We start from the raw sequence: 25,604 nt of genomic DNA, 5'->3' as shown, positions 1-25,604 counted from the left end.
CCAGTGGGTTACGGAAGTGGACAGTTCATGTATAAATGAGTCATAAAAAAAAAAATAATGACAAGGGAGAACACCGAACTTTGTACAAGGTGACGGGTGGAAAATTCACCATGTAACATGTAAAAACGAATTGACATTTTTGAAATAACAGGGATGGTCAGTGAACTATATAATAACTAGATGTATTAGAAAATACTGTCTCAAAGCAATTATACTGAGAAAATCTTTCATCTCTATCCTGATCACTCAGAAGATTACAACAATACAGCAATCAAATAGTGAGCTATTTACTAAGTATATTACCAGCAAGAACACTGTACCAGTCCTTCCATATTTGTGGTACAGAACTTGATGAGTTCCTTAGCTAGTATAAAACTACTTTTGGTATAAATAAATAAAATAAATTAGTGGGGAATTCTAACATAAGAGGTACACTGAATAACTTTCACTAGATAGGCATCATCTCTATAGATCCTTCATAATTGGTCTATGTTAGGACCTTCACAAAAAAAATTAGAATTAAATTTCAGAGCCAAGACAATTTGGTTTCTTTTAACTTCATTCAATATAAATTAAAAAGAAAAAAAAACAACCATATAGTGTTACATACTGAACCAATTGCGGTGCAAGACTGAAGCAAACCTATCAGATTGTTCCACATAGTATGTCAGTTTTTCGAAAATATAAGTAAATATATAAACATTTTAAATCAAATAAATTTGTAATTAGGAGCAAATGTTAGTTATATTAAGTGAATACTTAATCTCAAACATTATTAACGATTATATATTTAAAGTTAAAAATTTACCTTATAGTATATCCATAAGACCAAATACTAAATGATATTAGAGTGAAATTTTTTTAAAAATATCCTACCTACTATTTCTTGGAAATCCGTGTCATCAAACAAAAATCACTTTTAGAATTAAGATTGTTGGTACAGAATATGAAAATATCCCTCAAATATTTGTTCAAAATCTTATCTTAACAATGCTTAGTGCAGAAATATAAAAATAGCAAAATACTCTACTGAAATTCATATTATTACATATATAAAAAAATTAAATAACACTTTTCTATTTCTAATTTTAATTATATATCATAATTAGTTTCCTTCATAAGACCTCTACTATTTATTGTAAAGGAAAGTGGAATTATTAAGATATGCCTCCTTGTTTTACCTCATGCTATGAACTTATTTAATAACCATTCATCAAGGAATGGATACTATCATAAATGGAGAAATAGGTATAATTCAATTGCCCGAAATCAGCTCAAGTAACACAGCACGTAATCCAATAAAGCATTTGAGTTTTAATGAATTTTGTTCTATAAAATAAAAAGTAAATAAATACTTTTCCCCTAACTTCTTCATTAAGGCAGTACCAGCACAGTAAAATTTTTACTAAAAATAAGAAAGGGTAAAAACAAAAATTCTGAATAAAATAATATAAAAATTAAAAATAACTAAAATGAAATGAAAAGCAATTAAGTATAAATCAGTGTAGCTTTTATTTATAATTTACAAGTATATATTCAGCAAAATACAATTACAAAATATACATATGTATTAATTAGACTACAATGCATTTCATATATCACCACTTTGAATGGCTGCCTGGAGTGATAATGAAATCCAATTAACTCAATTTAGTCTATATGTACATATACAATCATTTCATTCTCAATCTTTCAAAGTTTTAAATGAATAAAAGAAAGAAGAAAAAACCCATTTAAAAAATGTTAGCTATCGATGAGAAGCAACTTTACACTATTCATTATTTTACAAAACCCTTTCAGCAATTTTTTTTTTATTTTACACAAAGTATTTCAGAAGCAGATTCAACTGTGAAACATGCCAGTGATTGAATACAATGCAATTTCCTACATTTATGAGATCTTTCAGAAAGCTGATTGGCAAAGCTACAATAAAAGAGTTCTATTTTGACCAACAACTATTCTTCGCATATACATGGTTATTTGAGATGTTCACCTTAATCGAATCACTTCACCATTTCATTTTACAAATTATCCAACATTTAGCACTACTATTTTTTATTTTATCAATAAAAATTAGCTATTTTTTTTTTGTTATTTTTTGCATTTTTATCATAAATATTCTTTTATATCAAGGAAAAGTTATTACAATAACTGTTTTCAATTTTTTTTAAAGCTATATGCAAATGACAAAAGAAGCAAACAAAAAATGAAATGTGAGTCTGCTTTAAGCTGGCTGTTTTGTAAAAAGTTTACAAAATAACATGTTACATTAGCTCTAAAAATAATATTGACTACTTGATAAAATATAAAAAAAATAAAAAACAATAGTACATACTTGTCGTCCATGATTTGTAGCGTGTCAGTCATTGCAAAGGTCTTAGCTTCCAGCTTGGAAATGAGCTCCGTTTTGTGCATGAGCGAAGATTCACATTCCTGAGAACCAATTAATAACCTCTGCAATAACTAGTCTTTCCAAAAAAATTAAGAAACTAAGTATTCGCTACAAACCATAGTACAATTTAAAGAGTCTGACAAATATTCGACATAAACAAGAAAATCCTAATAAAGCTTCAACACTGCTTATGTTTGGTGAATTTATTCCGAATTCAAATTATAAAACATAAAGTATCTTTTTAATATCTATATCACATCAAGGGACTGGATTTATATGTATTTAAATTTTATTTTATTTTTTAAACTTCCTAGGTCCAAATTAAAACCTTTAACACTTTGTGTTAAGTTTTTGGAAAAGGTTTAATTTTGTGAATTAGAAAAACAGTTTCAACCAACTGGGAAACTGTACAAAGATAATAAAGAAAAGATAAATAAAAAACATAAAATTTTGATGTTTTAATTCAAAATAAGGTTACTAGTCAGTACTAGTTAATGAAACTAAATATAACATTAATGATCTTATTGGTGCAATGGGTCAAAATGCACATAATTTTATTTTTGGTAATTTTAAATAATTGGCAAAAAAAGTACACCATTATTTCAAGTTTTTTATTACATATAAATCCGGTCCTTATTTATTACATTATAAATGCATACCAGTTCATAAACAATTGCTTAAGAGTTAACATATCCACACAACCAATTAACAACAATCCATAACTGACACTTAAACACAAACATTTAAGCCATGTAGAGAATACAAAATATAATGTCTCAAGACATGCAATGTAAAATATTAATTGCATACATTTAAGCACATTTTCATCGATAAAGTGTTCCCATTTTCACTTAAGAATATTAGGTGCTTATATAATATGACTATTATGTGTTTAAGGCATCAATAATGTGTTAGTTATGGTCAATAATATAGGCTCTCAGAAAAATAACTTGAAGAAATGTATTAGTTCACAATACTACCATAAATATTATTATAAATATATTTGTGCTTAAATTTATGCCTCTCCTTAAAGCATCATAAGTGAAAACATGCTAAGATTTTATAAATATATATACATACAAAAATCGAAACAAAGAAAATGAAATACAAAATGCAACAGAAAGTATAGCACAAAACATTAAGGAGAGAAGGTCTGGTTAGTAGCGTGTCAGTTAAGGAGGATGTTGAATGGTTATTTCTTGGGTAGGGGTTTAGGTTTCTCTTGGCACTTCTTCAGACCATCAAGGAGCTGCCCAATCTGCATCGTTTTGTTGTGAAGTCTCGTCACCATCTCCCCTTTCTCCGTCAGCTCAATCTCGCATTCCTATCAAACAACCATTACCGAAACATGCACCACCTCACATCCCACATTACACATGCAACAACCATTATTATAAGAGAACAGAACCATTAAAATATTCTTTAATTAATTAAATAATGAAATTATAATAATTGAAATAAGATATATAAAAAAAAATTAATAGATTAACAGTTAAGTAACAAAAAATAAACCTACATACATAAAAAAAAAAAAAAAAAAGAAACTTAGAAAATAAATAACATTAACCAGTTAGATAATAAAACATTAACAATTACCTGCAGTTTTCTGTACATCTCCAAATTGATCTGTTTTATATCATCCAACTGCCTCCTCAGGGAAATTATGGTATCTTGTTTGTCATGAATATCTTTTTCTAGCAGTTTCATTGCAACTTCCATTTCAGCTTTCAAACTTATCTAAAACACCATACAATAATTAATTAACAACATATATTTATAAAAACTGAACAGAGAAATAATTATGACAGTATTTAATACAAAACAATAAGTTTTTTGGTTTTTAAGAAAAAATATTTTATTTTAATTTTTCAATAACTAATGGAAAGTTATGTTTTCTCTATTATTTTTTTGTTGTCAAAGTTTGTTTAATTTGAAGGCATGAGGTAATTTTTCTATATAATTTTAACATAAAATATGTTTATCAGAAACCAATTCAAAAAATCATAATAAAATTTTATCAACAGAAACTGTAACTCCCGTACTCCAGATGTCCTTAAAAGTCTTCATCCATAAATATCATGGTGTTTAGATTTGTCATTCGCCTAAAACTTAAACTGAAGGCGTTAATCAAATCTTATCAAACTAGCAGATCCCTTCCCTTATTTTGTAAATGTAACCCTAGTACTAATATATATTATAATATAACACTACAGACCAATGAGGTTCTAGGATTTCTCAATGAGTCTTTGCCACATCAACTTATTCTGACTAGCCAGAGGAGGGTTGGGCTTGGATTTTAAACTTTTAAATTATTAGCCGAACTGAAATTAAGAAAAAGATTAACAATGACTCACATAGACCTAAAATGTGAACAATGGAATAATCTTTCATTGTATAGATTGGTGTCACTTCAGCAACTTCAACGACAGGGCCTGTATTATCATTATACAGGAGGTGAGGAAAAAGAAAAGGGATCCTTTCAGAAGTAATCCAACACCATCCAGCTGCTAAAAACAACATTCTTCTGATATAAGATTTATGGTCAATGGAAGACCTGGTAATTGATTTTCCTCTAGTCAACCCTAGAATTTCTTAGATTAAGAGCAAAATTTTATAATTATAAAATTCTCAGTAGCTATGCATAGACAGATGTATCACCAGATGATGAGAAAGAAGTTTTTTATGATCCATTGGACAGAATTAAATAGTAGAGTGACATAAAGATGGTGTTTTGATGCAAATGTTTTAATGAGGGGTTTAAATGTGAAAATAGGTAAGAAACAGATCTTCAGACTGCTTTTAGAGAAGTACAGCCCCCATAACAATAAAAATAAAACGGGACTTGGACTATTTCAGATAACATCAAATTCCAAATAAGAGATGATTATTGAATAAAAATTCATGATATAAATGAAATTTATTAAAAGTAATAAAAAAAAAAAAGTATCTCTAGTCAATAGAAATTAAAGCTTCTTTTTCTTTTATCAGGCATACCGTCACTTTTCATTTGTGTATCTTGCCAAATGACAAAAAAATAATTTTCATTGAATTGAATTTTTTAAAAATAAAATAGTGAGAAAAAAATTAAAAAACAATAACAAACTGAATCAAAATATGTCTAAGAAAATAAACAGAATGGAAGGAGGGCTGCTATGAAAAACTTCAATCTCTATTTTCATAATTTTTATGAATCTTATAACATCTTTATTTAAAATAATTTTAGAATCGGTTGGGATACTACCAAAAAGAAATTCTAAATCCTATTCTATCATTTCATAATTTTTTGTTTGAAGGTGAATCACAATATTCTCTTGGTGAAGATACAGAGCAGCGTCTGGGCTAAGTCCAAACACTAAATCTCGATATGAGTCAATTCTGTTTTTCGCAATGTGCAATGAGTCTAGTGCTAACTAAAATTATGAAGGAGTTTAAAATATTGATAAATTTGATTTTAAACATTGATTAATTACTAATTACCTGTAGATCAAGTTCATGTTGTACCTCTGTTGATTTTTTTTTCTCGACTTCTAATTCTGACTTAAGACGTTCTATTTCTTTAGCCATATCTTTCTCTTTAGCAGAATCCTTTAAATCATACAAAATTTTTAATTTAACTTTCATTTTTATAAATTTCAGTCCATTAAATAGTACAAATACCTAATTGTTTTTTTCAATAATTGTAGCTAACATTATAGCCACAATATTTTTGAATATATTGTTGTGATAATAGTGTTAAATTGATTTTTAATTAAAAGTTTTAATATTTTATGTGAAGAGTGACAAAATAGGTATATGTCTAATTACTTTTTATTAATATTAATAACAATACTTTTTATTAATACTTTTATGCTATTTTATTAATAATAATGTTGTTCAGTAAAAATGAATATATATAGTATTCGACAGATTGTTCTTGAGGATGGCCGAAACGTTGGACTTTTAAAGAAATAAAGAGTGTTTTGACACTTAAATTAGATACAATTCGTTTTATTTTAAACTTCTAAATTTTATTGCTTTTGTACAGAAAAGGTTCGTTTTTATTGGAAAAAACAAAACAAAAATAAAATATTTTCCCGATCTCTGCTGACAAAGGTTTTCTTTATCTCTTATGTGAACAATATTTGAAATTGTGATCTACCAGAATCTATAAAAACTTATAGTGGTGTTTTATGTTATATAAAGTAGATGAACACAAAAAAGGAAATGTAAGAAGCAGTAAGTATACATAAACTCTAGTTTCAATTTTCAATAATACATTTTCTTTAGTTAAGAAAATAATATAATTAATTTTTTTTTAATAAGAGATCTAATATTTATTTAATATGAATTTAAAAGTTTTTAAAATCATTCTTTGGCATTATAAAAATGAACAAAAAAACTTTGATACATTAAGTATTTTTCAAAGTTAATACTTAAAATCATTCCTAATGACTGAAAATTATTTCAAAAGCAGAAAACATCAATTATTTTTAAAACTAATAATTTAATAATAAAAAAACTTTTACCTCTTCTGCCTTTTCACTAATAGTATCCAACTTCTTATCGGCCTTCAAATAAGCATTTTCTTCAGTGATTGCCATAATATTTTTCTTGGCAATGGCAAGATCTTCTTTCATTAAAGCATTGGTGGTTGTGAGAGATTCAACTTTAGCTTGCAAATTAGCGACTGTAGCACTAAAATTATTGAATGTATTTAAGCACCAATTATTCATACGAGCACTCATTAGGTTTACAAAAAGTAACTACCTAATTTATCATAACATAAAAAAGGAATTTGATCAATTAAATTAATATCTAGGTAAATTAATAGCATACATATGATTAATAATAAACAAAAAAGAAAAGAAAGTTTATGGTGAAATTCATAAATGGAAATTTAATTATAGCAAGCAATATCCCACTATTTTATGGAATAAACATTTTTAAAAAATTAACTTAAAAATTCATTAAAAGTACTAAATATAACTAAGATAGAAATGTAAGTAAATGAGAAAAAATTACATTTCATGCAAAAAAAAAAGACTAAAAAATTTTGAAACATGGAAATTGGAAAGATTATTCTTTATCCAATGAACTCTCTTCATTAATAAATAAAATTGTATTCTACCAATGAACTTATTAATCTAAATTATATTTCCAAATATTAAATATTCCTCCCCAAAAATTAAATCTACTAGTTTCACAACCTGCCTATATTTAAGAAAATAAAAAATATCTGCACAGTATATGGGTCAGCTTAGCGGACACCAATCTCCAGAGGAAGATAACTTCCTCACTTTATCTATCTTCTTATATTTGTTTTTCTCTCTTTTTTTATTCCCTTATTTTCTGTTTTGACAGGTTCTTTTTCTACATATTTTTACTGCATATGTGACTACTTATATTTGAAGGATGATTTGTTGTTTGAGAATAAAATCTACAGAATGTGGCATTGTAGGAAATTAGTTAGCCACATACATAAGAAAAATAAATTTTTAATTAAATTTTTAAAAAAATTTGTACCAGACCAGTTCGGCACCAATCTCCAGCCTTACTTCAACTTGAAGCAAAATAGAACAAGATGTTTTCAAAATACACTTGTATCAAGGAAAAAAACCATGCGCGAGTGAAAGTAATGGATGGAATTTTTAAAACTTATACTGCATGTCAACTCCAATCCACAACTTTCTTCCAAACATGTGTCAAATTGGAAGAGCCATTTTTGAAATATAGACATGCCAAGGAAAATATGTTTAGGCATCTGTATGGAAGACAGAATATGATATAATTAATATGGAACCAATTAGGTGGCAACCTGCACAATTCCTGAAAATTTCATCGAAATCGGATTAACAGTTCAATTTATTATGCTAGAACACAAATTTGACTATAGAAACAAATATCTAAAACATAAAATATGAGTGAAAACTTTCAATTCTGAGGAGATAATATTTTTTTATTCTTGCATGAATACAAAGATTCCCAACCTTCGGTAGTGAGGAAGTAAAAAAAAAAAAAAAGAAAGATAAAAATTAAGAAACCGAATCTCAGGTATTGATGAATGAAAATTCTCTAACAAGATATCTCACATAACTTAGGTGAGTAATGTTCTCTGCTGTGAAAGATTTAATTTGGAGCAGTGAAATAGTTCTATGTTTAGAATTTATGTTTTATTTTTAAAGCTTGGTTAACATGGTGGTTTCACTTAAGAGGAGTACATTGAGGAAATATAGATGGCCCAACTGTAGATAGAAGCCAAAGAAGCGATATTCTGGTCAGCTAATATATTATGATTATATACTGATATTTCACTTATAAGATATGATATCATACAAAATATGATATATGAGTTTTAGTGGTACAGATTTAATTTTTTTTTAATATGGTGAAAGTAACACATTAAATTATATTCACAAATGATTAAGTTAAAAAATTAATAAAAATAGTTGTTTCTGTTAAAATAAAATCTTGATCAGTACTTTTAACCATGCTTACAATCCAGATAAGGTGGCTATGTTAAGATTATTTTAAACTATCCAGTTCCCACTGAATCAACGTTAAAACGTAGGGTAAACCCTTTGATCATTTATCAAGATTTTACTTTTGTTTTAAACTAAAAGAAAAAAAATCTTACTTCAGATGCCTGTTTAACTCCTCGATATAATTTTTTTGATCTAAGACAGTAGTCATGTTATCTAGGTCTGAATCATCCTCAGGGGAGTCTCCAACCGAGGTGTGGTGACTGGATCTGAGGTATAGAGAAAAATCAATGACCCCTTGCTGACAGTCGAGATCTTCTTCCTATAATAAGAAATAAATTAGAGCATTAAGAAATTCATAAAAACAAAAAAATACAAGATATTAAAAAGTACAGTAAATTACCTTAACACAAAGATTGCAATCAATAACATTCAGGCCAACTAGAAGACCAACGATAATAATGGCCTCATCGCTCATGAGAAGGGCATCTGGTTCAAAGAAGTCGCAAAGGACATCATCTCTATGGTCGATGAGAATTTTCAAATAGTCAGCAAGTTTTTTCTGCATTAATGCTAACCTCAACCAAGCTCGTGCCCGCCCCATCTGTGTCCTGAGGACATTATCAAAATATTATCAAAATTCGGCTTTCAATCAGCAGTGTTTTTGAAATAATAATATTTTATATATTTTAGAACTACTGTCTCATAAGAATTGCAAAGATTAATCTTTTCAACTTCATCAATAAATTAAACAATTAAAAAAAAAATGTGATTGTTTTTTTAGATAATAAAGATATAATTCTGTATTAAAAATAACTATAATTAAAAAGACTTGGATGTTAAAACCAATATCACATTATAAATAACAATAATTAAATAACTATAATGAAATAATTACTATAATTAAAAAGAATTTAATGCTAAATCCAATATTAAATTATAACAAATTTTGACAAAGTATTACAGATATATAAATATTTAATACATACCTCACAGTAGGCAGATCACGTACACTGCTTGTTATGTCTTGAGCTTCGCTTGTAAATTTTTCAACCCATTGCAAGAGATCCCAAAGTTCTTTTTTGGGACCCAACAAACCCTAAAAAAAAAATTAAATTCTGATAAGTAACTTAATATCACTAAAAGCATAAATTAATAAAAAAAAAAAAATGAAATGATACGAGTTAATATAATAAAAGTGATAAAGTATAATTATTTTCAACAAAACCTAGTCACTTTTGCCATTATAAACCAACAAAATACATTTTCAATGAGAAAGAGAAAAAATTTATGTTCAAGCTAAAATTAGACAGATGAATATATGTGACAGCTGATTGATTGCATTTTAACAACACAAAATCCATGCAATAATTAGGTAGGCTTATACCTCATGAGAAAATGGCAGAAAACAATTCAATGGCTTTACTGCCCATTAAAATAATCAGTCTATAAGTAAGATGAACAGTAATCAGCAAGTTGAGCTTTTGAAACTAAGGTCATGCTTCATCATCCAAATGTTTAATAATAGATCAAAGAAGCTCCCACACATTTCTATTTAAAGAAATAATTTTTAGTTACCTTTTTGGGTCGTAAGCCATGGCGAAGTACATGTTCTAACACAATGAAGAAATGCTGTAGTGGCATGTGATCAGAATCCAGCATTCGGCCATATTTAATAGAAGTTTCAATCAGCTCTTTTACGATTAGTTTAGATATATTTACTAGATTCCGTCGTTCGATTATGACTGGATCACGTGCTAAAAAAAAAAAAAAAAGTTAAAATAATTTTTAAAAAAATCTGTAACTATCTCAGAATTAATAAATACCTAAAATGTAAAATCAACAATTAATATTATCTGCAATTAATTAAAGGGCTTGAAAGAAAGACTTAGTTTTAAAAAGCGCTATAAAAGATGGGTTAAAAAAATTAAGAAAGAGAAATAAGTCTCTTTCAGGTAATCACAATAGTGGAAGGAATTAAGAATCTTTAATGTGTGGAGAAGATGGTCGGTGGATGGGGTCAGCAAATAAACAAAAAATTATTTATTCGTGCCAACGTTTTGACCTGATTTTCAGGTCTACATCAGGGCTAAAAAACAAAAAATAGATAACATCCATCATTCAGAGAAAAATAAAAAATTAAAAGAAATACATAAACCAACAAATTAAGAAATACACATGACAATGGATTTAAAATTAAGTAGTTGATTGATAACCATGGAAGTTGATAGTAGTAGATTGGTAACAATGAAAGACTGAAAGGAATACAATATTATAGAGGTAAGAAGATAAGTAAGTAGTACCTAAAGCAACAGAAAAACAATTTGAATCAACAATGATAAAGGTCAATTTAATTTTAATTAATGACCTACAGCCAACGATCAACACCTCATTAAGAATATTTAAATATAAGAAGATGGTCAGGGATGCGGTCAAAAAAAGAACAAATAGTTTATAACTATTTTAATGTACGACGTTTTGCCCCACTTTGCAGGGCTTCATCTTTTTTTTAACTGTATATTTTACATATTTTTAAAAATTTTTTACTCTTACCATTGTTACTTATTTTTTATAATCATTGTTTATTCAAGTTGATTACATATTGATACTATTTTATGTCTTCCTTTCTTTTATTTATATGTAATTTCTTATAACTTTATTTTTACATCATATTTATCCTAGCTTAAATTACCTTATTGTTGTAATATTCTCAGTTTTTTTTTTGTATCTTTTTAGCCCTGCAAAGTGGGGCGAAACGTCGGACATTAAAATAGTTATAAACTATTTGTTCTTTTTTTGACCGCAACCCTGACCATCTTCTTATACATAAATTTTTACAGTCAACTATATATACATATATAAAGAATATTTAAGTGTTTGTCGAAATGAGTTCACATAATGAAACATGATAACTTGAATTCTGAAAGGTGAACTAAGTGGTGAGTTTAGTAACAGTCCCAGATGAGCCAACTTATTATTTTTGTTTTGTTAATCTACCAGCACAAAAACATACAGACATTGTTCATAATCTAGCAATAATAATAATAATAATAATATAATAGGTTACTAATTTAATACATTTATTAATTGATTGTCTCAAGTTGTTTATACTAATAATAATACCAATTTTAATGATCCAATTTACTCTCAACACTTAATTTTAAAAATTCCAAAATTTCAGCCCTTAGGCCATTTTTGAATCATTGTGACTATTCAATGATTGAGGTTGTTTCCTTTAAAATGGCCTAAGGGTTGAAACGTTGGAGGTTTTTACAACAAAGTGTTGAGAGTAAATTGGATGGATCATAGAAGTTGGCATAACTATTAATGCTTAAATATTTTTTTAAAAACTGTACCTATCTCACAATTAATACATACCTAAAATGTAAAATTAACAATTAATGTTATTTTAAGAAGAAAAATCTATAAAACTTTATTTCATAAGATATAAAACTTGAAGCATTGGAATATTGTTCAGTGATCATAAAAAAACATTGATAAATGAAAAGCTTTAATAATAACAAAATCAATTATTTATTTAATTCACATAATTATTTAATGAAAGTACATCATTAAACACACTTCAAAGCAATACCAATTATATAATGAGCTTCAACGGGAGAAGGGGTGAGAGGATCTGGAAAGTTTTCTTGAAGGTTGATTTCTACATCTTGCAATTCTTTGAGACACAGCCATTCGCCGTCGACAGACACACGGAAGTTGCACAGATATATAGTGTCCACAGCTCCTGGCACTTCATCGTCTAACATTCTCATCAAGCTGAAAATATTATAAGGCTAACAAAAGCTATAGAAAAGTTGTATTAAATATAACTAGAAGTGAATATAAGCAGAGGAAAATCGGCGATGGTTGATAACATCTTTAATGTGAAATGAACTATGTAAATTAATTTAACACTAGATTTATAAAACTCATTGATATATTGTTCCTTATGAGTTCTGCCTCCATTATATTTATATCAAAATCCATTGTTTCTCAAACCCTCCAATTTTACAAATATATGTTATTATTATCTTATTATCCAGCCACTCAGAACAAAGTATCAGAAAACTAATTATTTAAAACAAATAAATAAGAAAACACAATCAAGTCAAAGTTAAATAATTGACAAATTAGTCTTTGAAACTAATGAAAACAGTATTATGCCTAAATACAGGTCAAGAAAATGTTTCATTTGCTTTAATGATTAATTTAAGAGGAGTAGCTCAGATAGACAAGAGTTTAAGCTTGATTGTGAATTTTTTTTTTTATTTCTGTAATATAATATGTCATGAATAGACTTAAATATTAGGAAAATATATTTAGGGCACACTCATCCTGTATAAAATGTGTACTTGACCTTTTAATAGCCTCAGGAAAAACGACTTTTTTTCAAATATTTTGAGTGGAAAAACCACTTTTTGATATTTTGCGACATTATTATAAAAACTGCTGTATCACAATAAATGGCATTTGGAAAATTAATGAAGTGATGGGCTTGAAAGAAAAAAATAAGCCACTTTCAGGCAGGCAGGAAGAAACTTTGAGAAAGACTGTTTTATTAAACCAATCAGTGAAAAAGTTTTCAGGAAGAGAGGTGGTATATGTAAATCTAGCATTAATAACAATTCATCTTTAAGTAGAATTACTTCATTCATTTACATTTTCAGAAATGCTTAAATTTAATTTGTTAAGATTCTAGAAACAAATATCGTTTAAATATATCTGTTTTCTATCATATCTTTCATTTGACTAAAATAATAATACCAGGGTGAAACAAAGTCTGGACATTTTTCCTATTCAGTCCCTAAAAGTAGTGAGTAAACAAGAATTACGAGATTAATTAAATGTTTCTCATTTCCTATGGATTAAATATGCATTTAAAATTCAGTTAATGCTTATATTATCAGTTCAACAATAGGGGAACATGATTTTCTGAAACATTTATGAAATATATTGATATTTTGCGACATTATTTTAAAAACTATCAGAATAAATGCCATTTGGAAAATTAATGAAGTGAAGAGCTTTCAAAAAAGAGCTATCCAAGATGGGTTAAGAAAAATAAGCCAAGAGTCTTCAATGTGTTCGCTCAGAGATGAGTTCACATAATAGAAAATGATAACCTAAATTCTGAACGGTAAACTAAATGGTGAGTCAAGTAACAGTCCCAGGATGAGTCAACTATTATAATTTTTTTTTTAACATACCAGTACAAAAACATATAGACTTTGTTTATAACCAAGCAATAATAATAAAATTTTGATTAAAAACTGAATTATATATATTAACTATAAAGTCATATATTTATTGACTTGATAGTTATACATAACTTTTGTTCAAAACACTTAAAATGATACTAATGTAAGTCAAAAACAATCTTTAAAAACAAAAAAAAAAAAAAAAAGCAATAAATGGAAATAGAGGAATAATTTTTTTCATATATATATTTTTTTTTCAAATAATTAACTTTCAAATAATATTTCCGGTTTAAAATTACAACTGTTCTATTTCTTTTAGTTTTATATATTTAATAAAAGGTGAGTAATGAATTGTAAACAGTTGAACAACAAAATATAAGATGTTTGTTAAGATACTTTTCTTTGTACATAACAAATCTTAGAAAGTGACAGGTTGCGACAAGAACTGATTGGTTGCCATAATTAAATATTAATTATTACATGAAAAGGGGCAAAACAGAAAAAGTTTAGAGTTAATGTAAATTTAAAATTCAAAATTAATACTACAATGCAAATTTCTTAAACAAGTAGGTAATTAGAAAAATAATGATTTTCTGAACACCAACATTCAGTTTGCTCGATAAACTGTACAGTAACTACAAAGCATAACTCAATAAGTAGAATATTACTGCAAAATGTAGACACTAAGTCAATTATTAAGAAAAAAAAACACTGACAAGTAACTTTCTAGGAAAAATTATGAAATAAGTGTACAATGAATAGGAAAGTGCAAGGTTAAATATACATTAATTTAGAAAAACAATGAATGACTATCAATTATTGACCCATACCTGTTTAAATTGGTGACTGTCAGATGACAAAAGTCTTTGATGTAAAATTAAAAAAAACTTACAAGAAAAGTTACAGTTTAAATGGTGGTGAGGACAAGTTGCCCACAAGGGCTCTCTGTATTGATTACCAGGCAACTGCTAGGAACCAGCTCCTGCAAATCAATACCTCAACCTACCAAGCTCTTCCTCAAGGTGTACAACAAAAACAAAACAAATGTTTATATAAATACAATATTGTTAATGATACAATAACTATCATTATTATAATTAGATAATATAAAACAATGATTCTATTATTACAATCTAAGCTTAATTCCAGCATTTCATGTATCTTACTTACAAAATAAAACTTTTTCTAACAAGAAAAATAATGTCAAAAGGACAAAAACAAGTAAATATTTGAACTCATAAAAATAGGTTATAATAAGTATGATTTTTATTTATTTTTGTATTTAAACTTCAATTACCGGGTATTCATAAATTTCCATTAGGTGATATTTTTTTCTTAAATGAATTATTTTAATATTTTTTTGTTTAGTACATCAAAATTTATTTTCACCTATAGAATGACCTTTCAGCAACAAATTTGTGCCTTTTTCCAATTACTGTAAAAATTTCATATCAATTAGCAATATTAACAAAATTATTAAAGAAATTACATTAACTATAAACAAGAACAGAAGAAACAGAATTAAAATTCACCAGTACAGTACATCCTTATAAAATAAAACAGATTTGACAACATTAATTTAACTTTTTATAAATTAATTAATACTACAGAAACTTTAAATATTAATAATTTAAATTTTATTTTATAACATACAAAAATGTTTAATTTAATAAACAACTAAAGAAGAAGTAAAGAATATTTTTGATAAAATATTCAATTCTATACAGGATTTGAAACAAAATCCAACCTTCTATACTTAGTTGTTCCTCTTTTTTTTAAGTAAGGTTAATTTTACCTAATGAAAATTAAAAAAAAAAACAAAAAAAACTTATAACTAAAAGAAATTAAATTATAAGTTAAGTAAATTAAACTTAATTTTGTCAGTCATTTATTCTAGAAAAAGTTGTAATAATACTCTTAGCCAGAGGTCTCCTAACTTTGGCCCATCAGCACCACCAATCCAATCCATCTTAGTTTATATTGGTTACACATAAAATTTAATATTTATGTAAAACATAAAAATGTTGCAAAGTATTTATTACATAATGGTTTATTGTTTGAATTAATTATTTCATTTTATCAGCAAATAATAAATAATAAAATATCTGGTGTGCCCACTCACTACTTTCTTAACTACTTAAACAAAGTTAAAAATCCAATAATAAAATTGTTTGTAACTTAAATGACTTTGGCCTGATCAAGATCTACAATGGCAATAGAATTATCTAGAATCTGATGCTTATTCGACTGTTTTGGAAGTTATTGTATAGTTTAAAAGATCTAATTTCTGAGTGGTTCCAAAAACAAACAAAAAAGTGAATGGTTATAGAAACCTATCCAAATACCTTTTGAAACATGGTTTTTAAATGTGCCATATCTTTCCTAAAATAGGTTTCGACTTCAATTTTTTTTTTTTTATAAGGAATTTAAAAGCAGTGACAGTGTATAGCTTTGCTCTATCTTTATTAATGGCCAAAAAATTGAATTAGGAATCATCTTTGGGATCACCAGCAACACTAGGGATCATCTTGCAACTTTGGTGCCAAATATCAAAAAATTTGGATCAGTAGTTTCAAGAAAAATCACGGATGGCGGATAGACAGATTTTTTATTCAATTTTTGGATTCTATATATCTTGAAACGTAAAAGCTCAAATTGTGAGGGATTAAAATAATTGTCATAGATAAAGAAAGTGGAAGTTTTAATTGTAATTAATGATATGAGTATGGAATCACTGAGGCCATAAGATTAAAAGGTTTGGAGGCTACTGCACTTAACCATATACGACGCTCGGTTATTTTATATTAACAATGGAATTCATTAAAAAATAAAAAAGGATTTAGAACATTTATATTATCATAAAAATTAAAAAATAATATATACACAATTAATAGAATTGAAATAACCTATAAAGTTCAAATAATTAAATTATTATAATTTTTTTTAATCATTTCAAATCTTATTACTTTTCATAATCAAAGGAAATAGTGAATGTTGTATAATGAATGATAATGAAGAATTAACTAGTAAAATATAACAATTTATTTCCGTAGTTGTTTATTTCTGTAATAATTGGACAATCATTAAATTACAGGATAATGTTATTTTTAAAATAACTATAACTAAACTTAATTATGAATATTTTATCAACTAAATCACAAAACACTAATTTATCTCTAAAGCTTTAAGTTATCAATAAAAATCTTTTTTTTCTTCACTATATTTGATAAGACATAAATTACTTGTAAACAAATAAACAATAATAATAAGTTGAGAAAAACTAATTTTACAAGACAGTTGTCACAAGTGCAGATGAATTAACCACAGCTGAATAAATATAATCAAAATGATTATTCATTACAAAAACAAAAACAATCAGTATACATGGCTTAAAAATGAATCTTTTAATAACAAATAACAATTGCAGATATTCAATCACTATGCAATGAGTGTTACAAAAAATATTATTAGATATGGTTCTAAAAAATCTTTGGTCAAGCTGTTAAAAAGATACATCAAGTAATCTAATGATATTAATGTTGTACAAAATGACAAAAAATACAGAACCAGAAAGGCTTTAATTACAAATTATATTTAATTAACTGTGACTAGGATATTTAGTCTTCACTATGTAGAAATGTCTCATTAAAATAATTTATCTTATTTAATAATACAATAAATTATGCAAAGATTATTAAATTATCTTAATCTCATTAATCCCTGTAAAGAGAGATCAACTGCAATTTACATGAGAGTGGTCAAGAGGCATACAATCTGACAGCGAATTGTTAAATGGCAGCCGTTCACTCTTGATTGACCAAGACATAAGAGATTAATTGAGAGCATTCCAGATATGGTGTAGTGAGTGGATTAATGAATTAATCAATATAAAGTTTCCTAAAAATATAATGTCTTTAAGACAGAATTCTTAATATAGTTTGTGAATGTTTTTATACAATTTCAGGTCATAAATGTAATCTGTACAAGGTCATAAATTATGAGATTAACTTTCATTTATTTTGATAGTGTAAATACACGAACTAACATAGTTTGGATGCCTAACTGTAATAATCTTGTAATTATTTCTATCCTCTTCAACCTTCAAATAATAGGTTTCAATATAAAATGCCTTCAGTCTTTAAGGTGAGCAATGTATGCACTGACTTGATTGCAAACATCTCATAAACTTGGCAAGCCTCTCATAACACCAATACTTTCCCCTCTCATTTGGTCCCACTTTTGCTATCATTACTATTCTCAGATATGTACCCCCTTACTCATTCTTGGCAGAAGATTAAACCATTGCACCTATGAAAAACAAAGACCATAACTATCAGACAGATTCTAGATTTGGTGCAATGAAATATTTTTTCCTCTCTCCCATCTAGTCTAATCTGTAACTTTTCACAGGTAAAGTATATCTTGGGCTTACAGCTTCTTTTGGCAACCTTGACGAAAGCCCAATACTCAGAACTTTATATTCACAATTTCTAAGTATGATAATATTAAAAATGTCAATTTTTCTTTGGAAATACCTCTTTATTTCAAATGAACTCAGAACATATAGAGTACAGGACTTGTATGATTTGGCAAATCCACATGAATTTCAACATTTGATACTCTTTCACTTTATAGTCAATATATTCAATATTTTGTGCTCTTTGAATCAGGATCTCATCAATAGTTACAGATACATCTCTTGCCCAAAAATTACCATATATTTCGTTATAGGTACAAGTTGCATTCCCAGTTTCAAGACTTGTTTCAGAACTAAAAATTTATTAAACATTTTTATACATCAAATTAAAAGTTTTTGAAATATGACCATTGGGCATCAACTCACCGCTGCCAGAGGTTATTTCCATTGTGCATAGGCTTTCTGAAACTCTTCATGCAGAAGGCTTTCAAGAGACCTTGTCGAAGCTGCCTGGATTCAGATCTCTTGTATCATAGCAAAAGCATTTCCGGCAAGCAAAAGCAAAAACATTGGATCATTTCCGGCTCTTCGAGTTTTTGACGGGGTCCTTGAAATGCACTCACACCACAAACGATATATTCACTCCAGCACCTTCAAGGCAACAACCACTGGTGTGGTCAGATAGCGATACCCTTCACTACTTCATCCAGTCAGTAGAAATGCCCTCCACTACTCAGGAAAAAGAAGTCAAGAAATGTTTTGAACACACCTAGTATATTTATTTCTATGCTCTATTCAGTTGCTCTCTGTTGAGAACACCAATATCACTGTTGATTTATTACCAAACTATTATTAGTAAAACTATGTCATTTCTATATGTATTAAATACTTTCTTTTTTTTCTAAAACTTTTGATAGCATGGTATATCACTATAATAAATATTAGAGCATTAAGAGTCCACTCACAGATTTGCTTTATGCTTGAACTTATAAACGAAATGTCTAAACAAAAATGTGAAGTTCTTATATAGCTTCAATACTTCAACACTTTGTAATTTATTCAATCAAGTGAGGAGTGGAATAGTTATCAGCTTGAAACATTTCAAAATCTAGCTTACTCTTAAAAAATTGTTTCAGCTTTACTTTTCAAAGTTAGGCTATGAATTTTTTCAAGAAAACTTTAATGTGAGAAACTCCTCTAGTTACACCAAAGCCTATTATTTCCTACCTTAGCATTGTTACCACAATAGCTAATTCTCTATCCCTTGGTTTTTCAACAACAAACAAACTGTAGTAGGCCTCCACTGGTTTCTCAGCTACAAAATAACGTCCAATTAGTGATCGCTAAGAGGAAAGTTGATAAAACCCACAACTTTTTAAAGAAATGGTTACAAGTAAAACATCCATATCTCTACGAATAATAGTAGAGTGGAAATATAATGTTCTTAATAAATTGCTCTTGTATAAACCATTTTATGTATATATTTTACCACCAAAGGTGTAATTGCATAAAACACAAGATATATAGTTAATAGCTCAATTTAAGCATTCTAATTTGAGGAGTATTGTTTAAAATTAGCATTTATAATATTTTGATTTATAATAAAGAGTTATACAAATGATAATAAAACAATTTAAGTTGAAAATTACTTATAAAACAACTCAAGAATAGGAAATAATGAAAATGAATCTTAGAGCAAGAAATGCTGCCAAGCATCAAGTATAAATAGGAAATCATATCAGTTTTGTAGTACCAATATCATGAAGGTGAATGCAATCGCAATAGCTTTTGATTATTCCATTAATATCAAAAGACTTCTTTTCACATCACACAACTTTCATTTACCACCCTACATTGAAATTCATTCTCACTCATTTCAGAACAGATATTTTTTTATTTTATTTTGTCTTATTTCACAATTTAATCACAAAAAGACCATCTGGAATTATCCAGGAGATGTATAGAATTCGAACTAATCAAAATATTAATAAATCAAAATTGAATACATATATGCTTTAAAAACGAGTACGAAATTCAATAAGCAGTATCTATGCTAACACTTTTACTAAACTACTTCTTTTCAAGTGTTAATACATGTAATTTAACATAAAATTTATACTTTTGGGACTATGTGCAAATTTAGTTTTATTTTCAATGTAACTTTTTTTTTCCTGTTTTTTTCTTAAGATTTATGTTATATATGAAAACCGGAATGGATTTAAGTAGGAGACCTTGAGTAAGTTTCATCATAATCTTTAAGCCATTTTCATTTCTCGCACTACTATCATATAGAGAAAAACACCTTCTTTTTTTATTGTGCAGTAGCTATAGTACACAGGGTGGCCTGTTAGGTATTGGGGGTAAACCACCTAAAAAAGGGAAGCAACAAAATCACTCAAACAATAATCGTGGTACAGATACACAGACAGACCTATGGCCAAAATTTTTTTTATTCATCCATTGAAAACTGCATCGGAAACATGACCCGATAACAATCTTCTTCTTACCTAAGTAGTAAGGAAATTAAAATAACTTGCTAATAGTGGTCTGATTTACATAATTTATTCAAAAGAGAATATCTTAGAGATTATTAAACATACTTAACGTGATTATACATACAATTTTTCATAAAGTTATAATTCTTGAGTTATAGACAAATAAATTATATGTTTCATAATAATTATTTTTTCTGGTTTTACTTAGAGATATAGTAAATGTGAAAAATTAAAAGGCAGTAAGTAGAAGGCTGTAGGCAAGTTTCATCAAAATTATTAGAACAGTTTTAGTGATACAGTTAACAAAAAAATGTGTACCCATTTCAGTACATCAGCATAGTGGCCAAAACTTTAAAAGGAGAAAAAAATCATTCTGAAGAAAAGGAATGTAAAAAATGGAAAAATTGTAGCCTTATAGAAAATGACTTAAACAGGACCTGCAACAGCTTCATGGAGCTAACCCACATGTAATTAATTTAATCACTTGTTTTCTATCATTAAGTACTTGAGAATTTTTAATTTAAACAAAAAATAATGATATATAATAATACTATCGAATGTATTTATAAAAAGTAATAAATTTAAAGTTTCTTGATTCTACTATCCTAGCACTCCTCCAACATGGCATGTGGATAAGTACACAATAAAAAAATGATCAATCATTGTTGTCAGTTATAACAATATATAAATATTGCTTCAATAGTGGCACATCTGACAATAAAAAAGATTTGAATTTAATTATAACGAGATATATACCAAAGATAGAGGGTTACTTTCTTTACTGGAGTCATCCTAAATAATTTCTAAGCTAAGGGTTGTCACAAAGTAACTAGGTCTACAATACAATCCATGGAACATATCAAAATGTTTTGTCCGGTATGTCACTATCAAGGCAAAGGAGTAGTATGTGCATAAATGTCAATGGTAAGATCTTGGCTCATACTCAAATATGTATCACACTTTTAATAAGGCCAACAGATTACAATTCCAACTTAATAATATCTTCAATCTGAAGTAATTGATTGATAATAGGAATGTATTAAGAAAATAGGTCAATGACGCAATAAACTAACTTTGCCATAAATCTTATATAGTCACTTTGAAATAAACTATTACGGCTTAAAAAAAATCATAAATTTTATGACTTAACATTTTTATATAGAGCTGATAATACCTTTATCCGAGACTTTGTGAGGAAGTGTTTTAGAAACAAGAAAACTTGGCCATATTTCAAAAGAACCAATTGAGGGGGATCTAGAAGATGATTTGGCATCATTTTCACGAAAAAAACTTCTACGTTCATTGGGAGAAGAGACTTCATTATCACTCCAGGCAGCCATCACTATTTATTGTTTATTGAAACCTTAACATGGTACTATCAGAATCGATTAATTACATACCTCTACGAACAGATAAGGTAAAACATCGGTTATGTTTCTACCTCAGATAATTCTTAAATCTAAGAATATGGTCTTCACCATGTTAATACCAATCATAACTTTATACCAACATTTTTCTCGAAATTTGTTCGGTGTTGTGAAATAAGCTAATTTGTATCATTAATAATAAATTTCTAGGGAAGGGAGGGGAAGACTGAACACCTACATTAAACATAAAGTTGTATTACTGCTTTATTGTAACAGTATAATTAAATGATATTAGCCTAAAAACTCTTTTAGAAGACTGTCATATTTGCGAACTGAGGATAGAACTTCAGCCATAAGCTGCAACAATCTTACTCTGCATATTTTGAGTAGTTGAACATTCAACCAACTAATATAATATGATGAACAAAAACATAGGAAAGTTATCGGTTTAACACGAGTATAAAATCTTTGGTTCTTACACTGTATAACTCACATTGTGTTATTAATTATAGATAGCATTTAAATTGAAAGTAAGAAAAATATTTGAGAATTACTTTAATTCATATTTAAGTCACCAAAGCGCTCACTAATATGTAAAGGAAAAGAAAGTGGAGGATAGTTGTCTGCAGTGTTGTGCATCTGGCGGGAACACTAGTGGAGGACACCAGTCTCAACTAGTGGAGTAACAAGCATAAGAGGAACCAGACTTCAGAACTTGTAGGAAAGAAAGTTGGAGGGATAATTGCAATAACAACTCCAAAATACTTGAGAGTTTTGTTGAAAAATCCTGGTAGAACCTCAAAGGAACACGGTGAAAGCCTAATTTCTTTCTTTGCCCTGATAAATACTTTATTTACAAGAAAAATATATACAATATTACGAGATGCATATATATACAGTTGGTACAAAATCCTTTCATTGCCCGAAGGTGTTTAATAACACTCCCTTAATGAACAAAAATATATATCCGTTGTTTGCAGGTGTAACACTTAAGCTCTTTGCGCCTTCATTACACCACAAATTAGTAAAAAAGTAACCACGCTCTATGCTGTAATATAGATAATACCTCAATTTTTTTTTTTGTCAGATGTGCCACTATTCAAACAAAGCAGCGATATGTTCATCAATTAAACCTTGATGTCAAAAGGCGTTCTAATAAAGAATTTATTTAACCTCGTCCAGTAAGTCTTTGTGAATTGTAATGAAAAGGCATATGGTCTTGCTTAAAAGTCTCTTATGACTAGGTCTACGACGGATCCTGCACCTGAGGACACAGGCGCGCTAATTAAGCAAATGACCAATGCTAAAACGCGTGCGCAATGGTTGGTTTAAAACGTAACAAGTTTAAAAGAAATTATAGCCGAAACAGTGGACCTGTCCCACCAAGTTTCAATCCAAAATTTTAAAAATTAGGTATTTAAAGGGAGTTTGGTACCTTGTGAACCTTTAACAGTATGGGAGATTGTAGTTGTTATCCTTCAGGTAATGTGAATTACAATCAGATAGACTTTTTTTGAATGGAATATGGTCTGGGTGCGGTAAAAAAAAACTCAAATAGTAAATAATTATACTATTTGAGTTTTTTTTACCTCATCCGGACCATATTCCATTCATCTATACACACGGTCAATCAATAATCTGTCAATAGACTTTTTTTTGTTTAATAAAAAATAAATTGGTTTGGAGGTTGGGTCAAGGAAAAAACACAATAAGAATAAACTTATTTTTAATGTGTTCCGACGTTTCGGCCTAAGTTTTAAGCAGTCAACAGCTTATATGTCAGTTTCTTTAGTCCATCAACATAGTTAGTTCTATTTCTTCTTTGTCTACAGAAACAATTTTCAATTTTTACATAATCAACTTTTTGAAATATATTTCTATAGGTGTTGTAATGTTTATATTTCAGTGTACATTTTAAAATTATATTTCTGTTTTCAAAACAGGAGATTTTCTGCCTGTATAAAATATATGTGCATTAATGGACTACTGGAGGCAGTGCAATGTTGCCTTTCTGAAACGTCAACACAATTGTGGTGGCGAACTTTCTTGTTTGTACTCTAGGTTATACCCAGCCTCGTCTGTCACTTTACGTTCTTCGTTCTAGTTGGCAGGATCGGAGAAAGCGATGGCACCAAAACAACGGATGCGATATGCCAATGAAAAAGCTAGCAAATTCGTCACCATGAGGGGAAATGTACCTAAATCGACAGTAAGTGTGTATTTTATATGATTCATAAAAGATTGTATTTTTGTAATGTATTTCCATATGGACCTTTTTCTTGAATACTTTACCTTATAATTGAATTGGATCCTTGTGGATTCCCTTTGCAACTTTTGAATTCTAGTTAGGTCAATACATATGTCCTTTATTTTATTTGCTTAAGCCAAGTTCAATGATATGTAGTGTAATGTGTTGTATATCTTGATTTAATTTTTCTGTTTTTCTATGTACTTTTCTATTTGTTTCATTTAGAAAGCACTGGAGGAAAAATACCCTGTGGGCCCTTGGCTCCTGGCTCTTTTCGTTTTTGTTGTCTGTGGTTCAGGTATGTTACATTTATGGTTAATTTCAATTAAGTTTAAAGATCTAAAGTGATTTGGACCATTTTATTAATCCTTACAGTCATACTGTCAATCATACTTTGACATCTGGAACAGTGTTACTGTCTATAAGTGTTGTAAATAATTCTCTTTAAGGTGTTGTATGTTTTGCTTAAGAAGATTTGTGTGTGAAATGTTCTTTCTTCAGACATTCAACTGCGTGTTGAAAATGTCATGATGAAAATTAGGAAAATATTTTAATTTTGAATTCTCTATTCAAATGAAATATCGAAGAAATTAGGTTGAAGGAAGTTACATAGTCAGACAAATATCTAAGTAAGCTTAATTGTATTTAAACTGATTTGCCCAATTGGAATTGTCCCCACCTTTTCTAGAACCAGTATTAGTATTTAAAAGTAATTGTCAATTCCAAGATTTGGTTTTTGATAATCACCATAATTTAGTGAGAAAGTTAGCAATTTAATTTACAATGTTACTGTAACATCTCAGCAGTACATGAACTTAGCCTATTCTATTTAGTATTAACTCCCAATTTTTATTGACAATGAATTTTCTTATATGTTTTTCTTGGCCTAATATTTGTTATCTATTAACAAGAGTATATATATTCTGTTCTTAATAATTGAAGTGTTTATCCATTCTGTACTTAATTGTTGAAGTGTTTTTATAATTTGTTTACTGTATCATTAACATCTATATAGCATTATAATAT

At 28.1% G+C, this 25,604-nt stretch overlaps 2 protein-coding genes across 8 annotated transcripts in view; one reads left to right on the top strand and one right to left on the bottom strand.

Annotated features, from left to right (window-relative positions):
- The window catches only part of LOC106690701 (protein RUFY3), a 33,600-nt gene extending 11,270 nt beyond the window's left edge, over positions 1-22,330 (bottom strand). For 2 of the 7 annotated variants that reach the window (XM_014436220.3, XM_014436219.3), the window contains exons 1-10: positions 14,882-15,025; positions 12,446-12,630; positions 10,429-10,607; positions 9,840-9,949; positions 9,254-9,461; positions 9,006-9,172; positions 6,898-7,066; positions 5,870-5,977; positions 3,989-4,129; positions 2,336-2,433 (exon numbers count right to left, since the gene is read on the bottom strand). In XM_014436220.3, coding sequence (XP_014291706.1) covers positions 2,336-2,433; positions 3,989-4,129; positions 5,870-5,977; positions 6,898-7,066; positions 9,006-9,172; positions 9,254-9,461; positions 9,840-9,949; positions 10,429-10,607; positions 12,446-12,626 — 1,361 coding nt within the window. In that variant the 5' untranslated portion in view covers positions 12,627-12,630; positions 14,882-15,025. Of the gene's footprint in view, positions 1-2,335; positions 2,434-3,988; positions 4,130-5,869; positions 5,978-6,897; positions 7,067-9,005; positions 9,173-9,253; positions 9,462-9,839; positions 9,950-10,428; positions 10,608-12,432; positions 12,631-14,881; positions 15,027-22,137 lie in introns of those variants that run through there. The other 5 variants (XM_014436217.3, XM_014436216.3, XM_067045420.1 and 2 more) reach the window with 5 other exon arrangements.
- Positions 22,331-24,348: 2,018 nt separating this feature from the next.
- LOC106690700 (stress-associated endoplasmic reticulum protein 2) overlaps positions 24,349-25,604 on the top strand; it is a 3,056-nt gene continuing 1,800 nt past the window's right edge. Inside the window, exons 1-2 of the mRNA XM_014436215.3 lie at positions 24,349-24,539; positions 24,804-24,876. Of these exons, the coding sequence (XP_014291701.1) occupies positions 24,456-24,539; positions 24,804-24,876 (157 nt within the window). The 5' untranslated portion in view covers positions 24,349-24,455. The remainder of the gene's footprint in view (positions 24,540-24,803; positions 24,877-25,604) is intronic.

This window comes from Halyomorpha halys, unplaced genomic scaffold (genome assembly GCF_000696795.3).
Source record: "Halyomorpha halys isolate HHAL.00 unplaced genomic scaffold, Hhal_1.1 Scaffold1826.1, whole genome shotgun sequence".
Lineage (NCBI taxonomy): Eukaryota > Metazoa > Arthropoda > Insecta > Hemiptera > Pentatomidae > Halyomorpha > Halyomorpha halys.
Note: the sequence above shows the minus strand (reverse complement) of the source record. Positions and strands in the feature narration are given on the sequence as shown.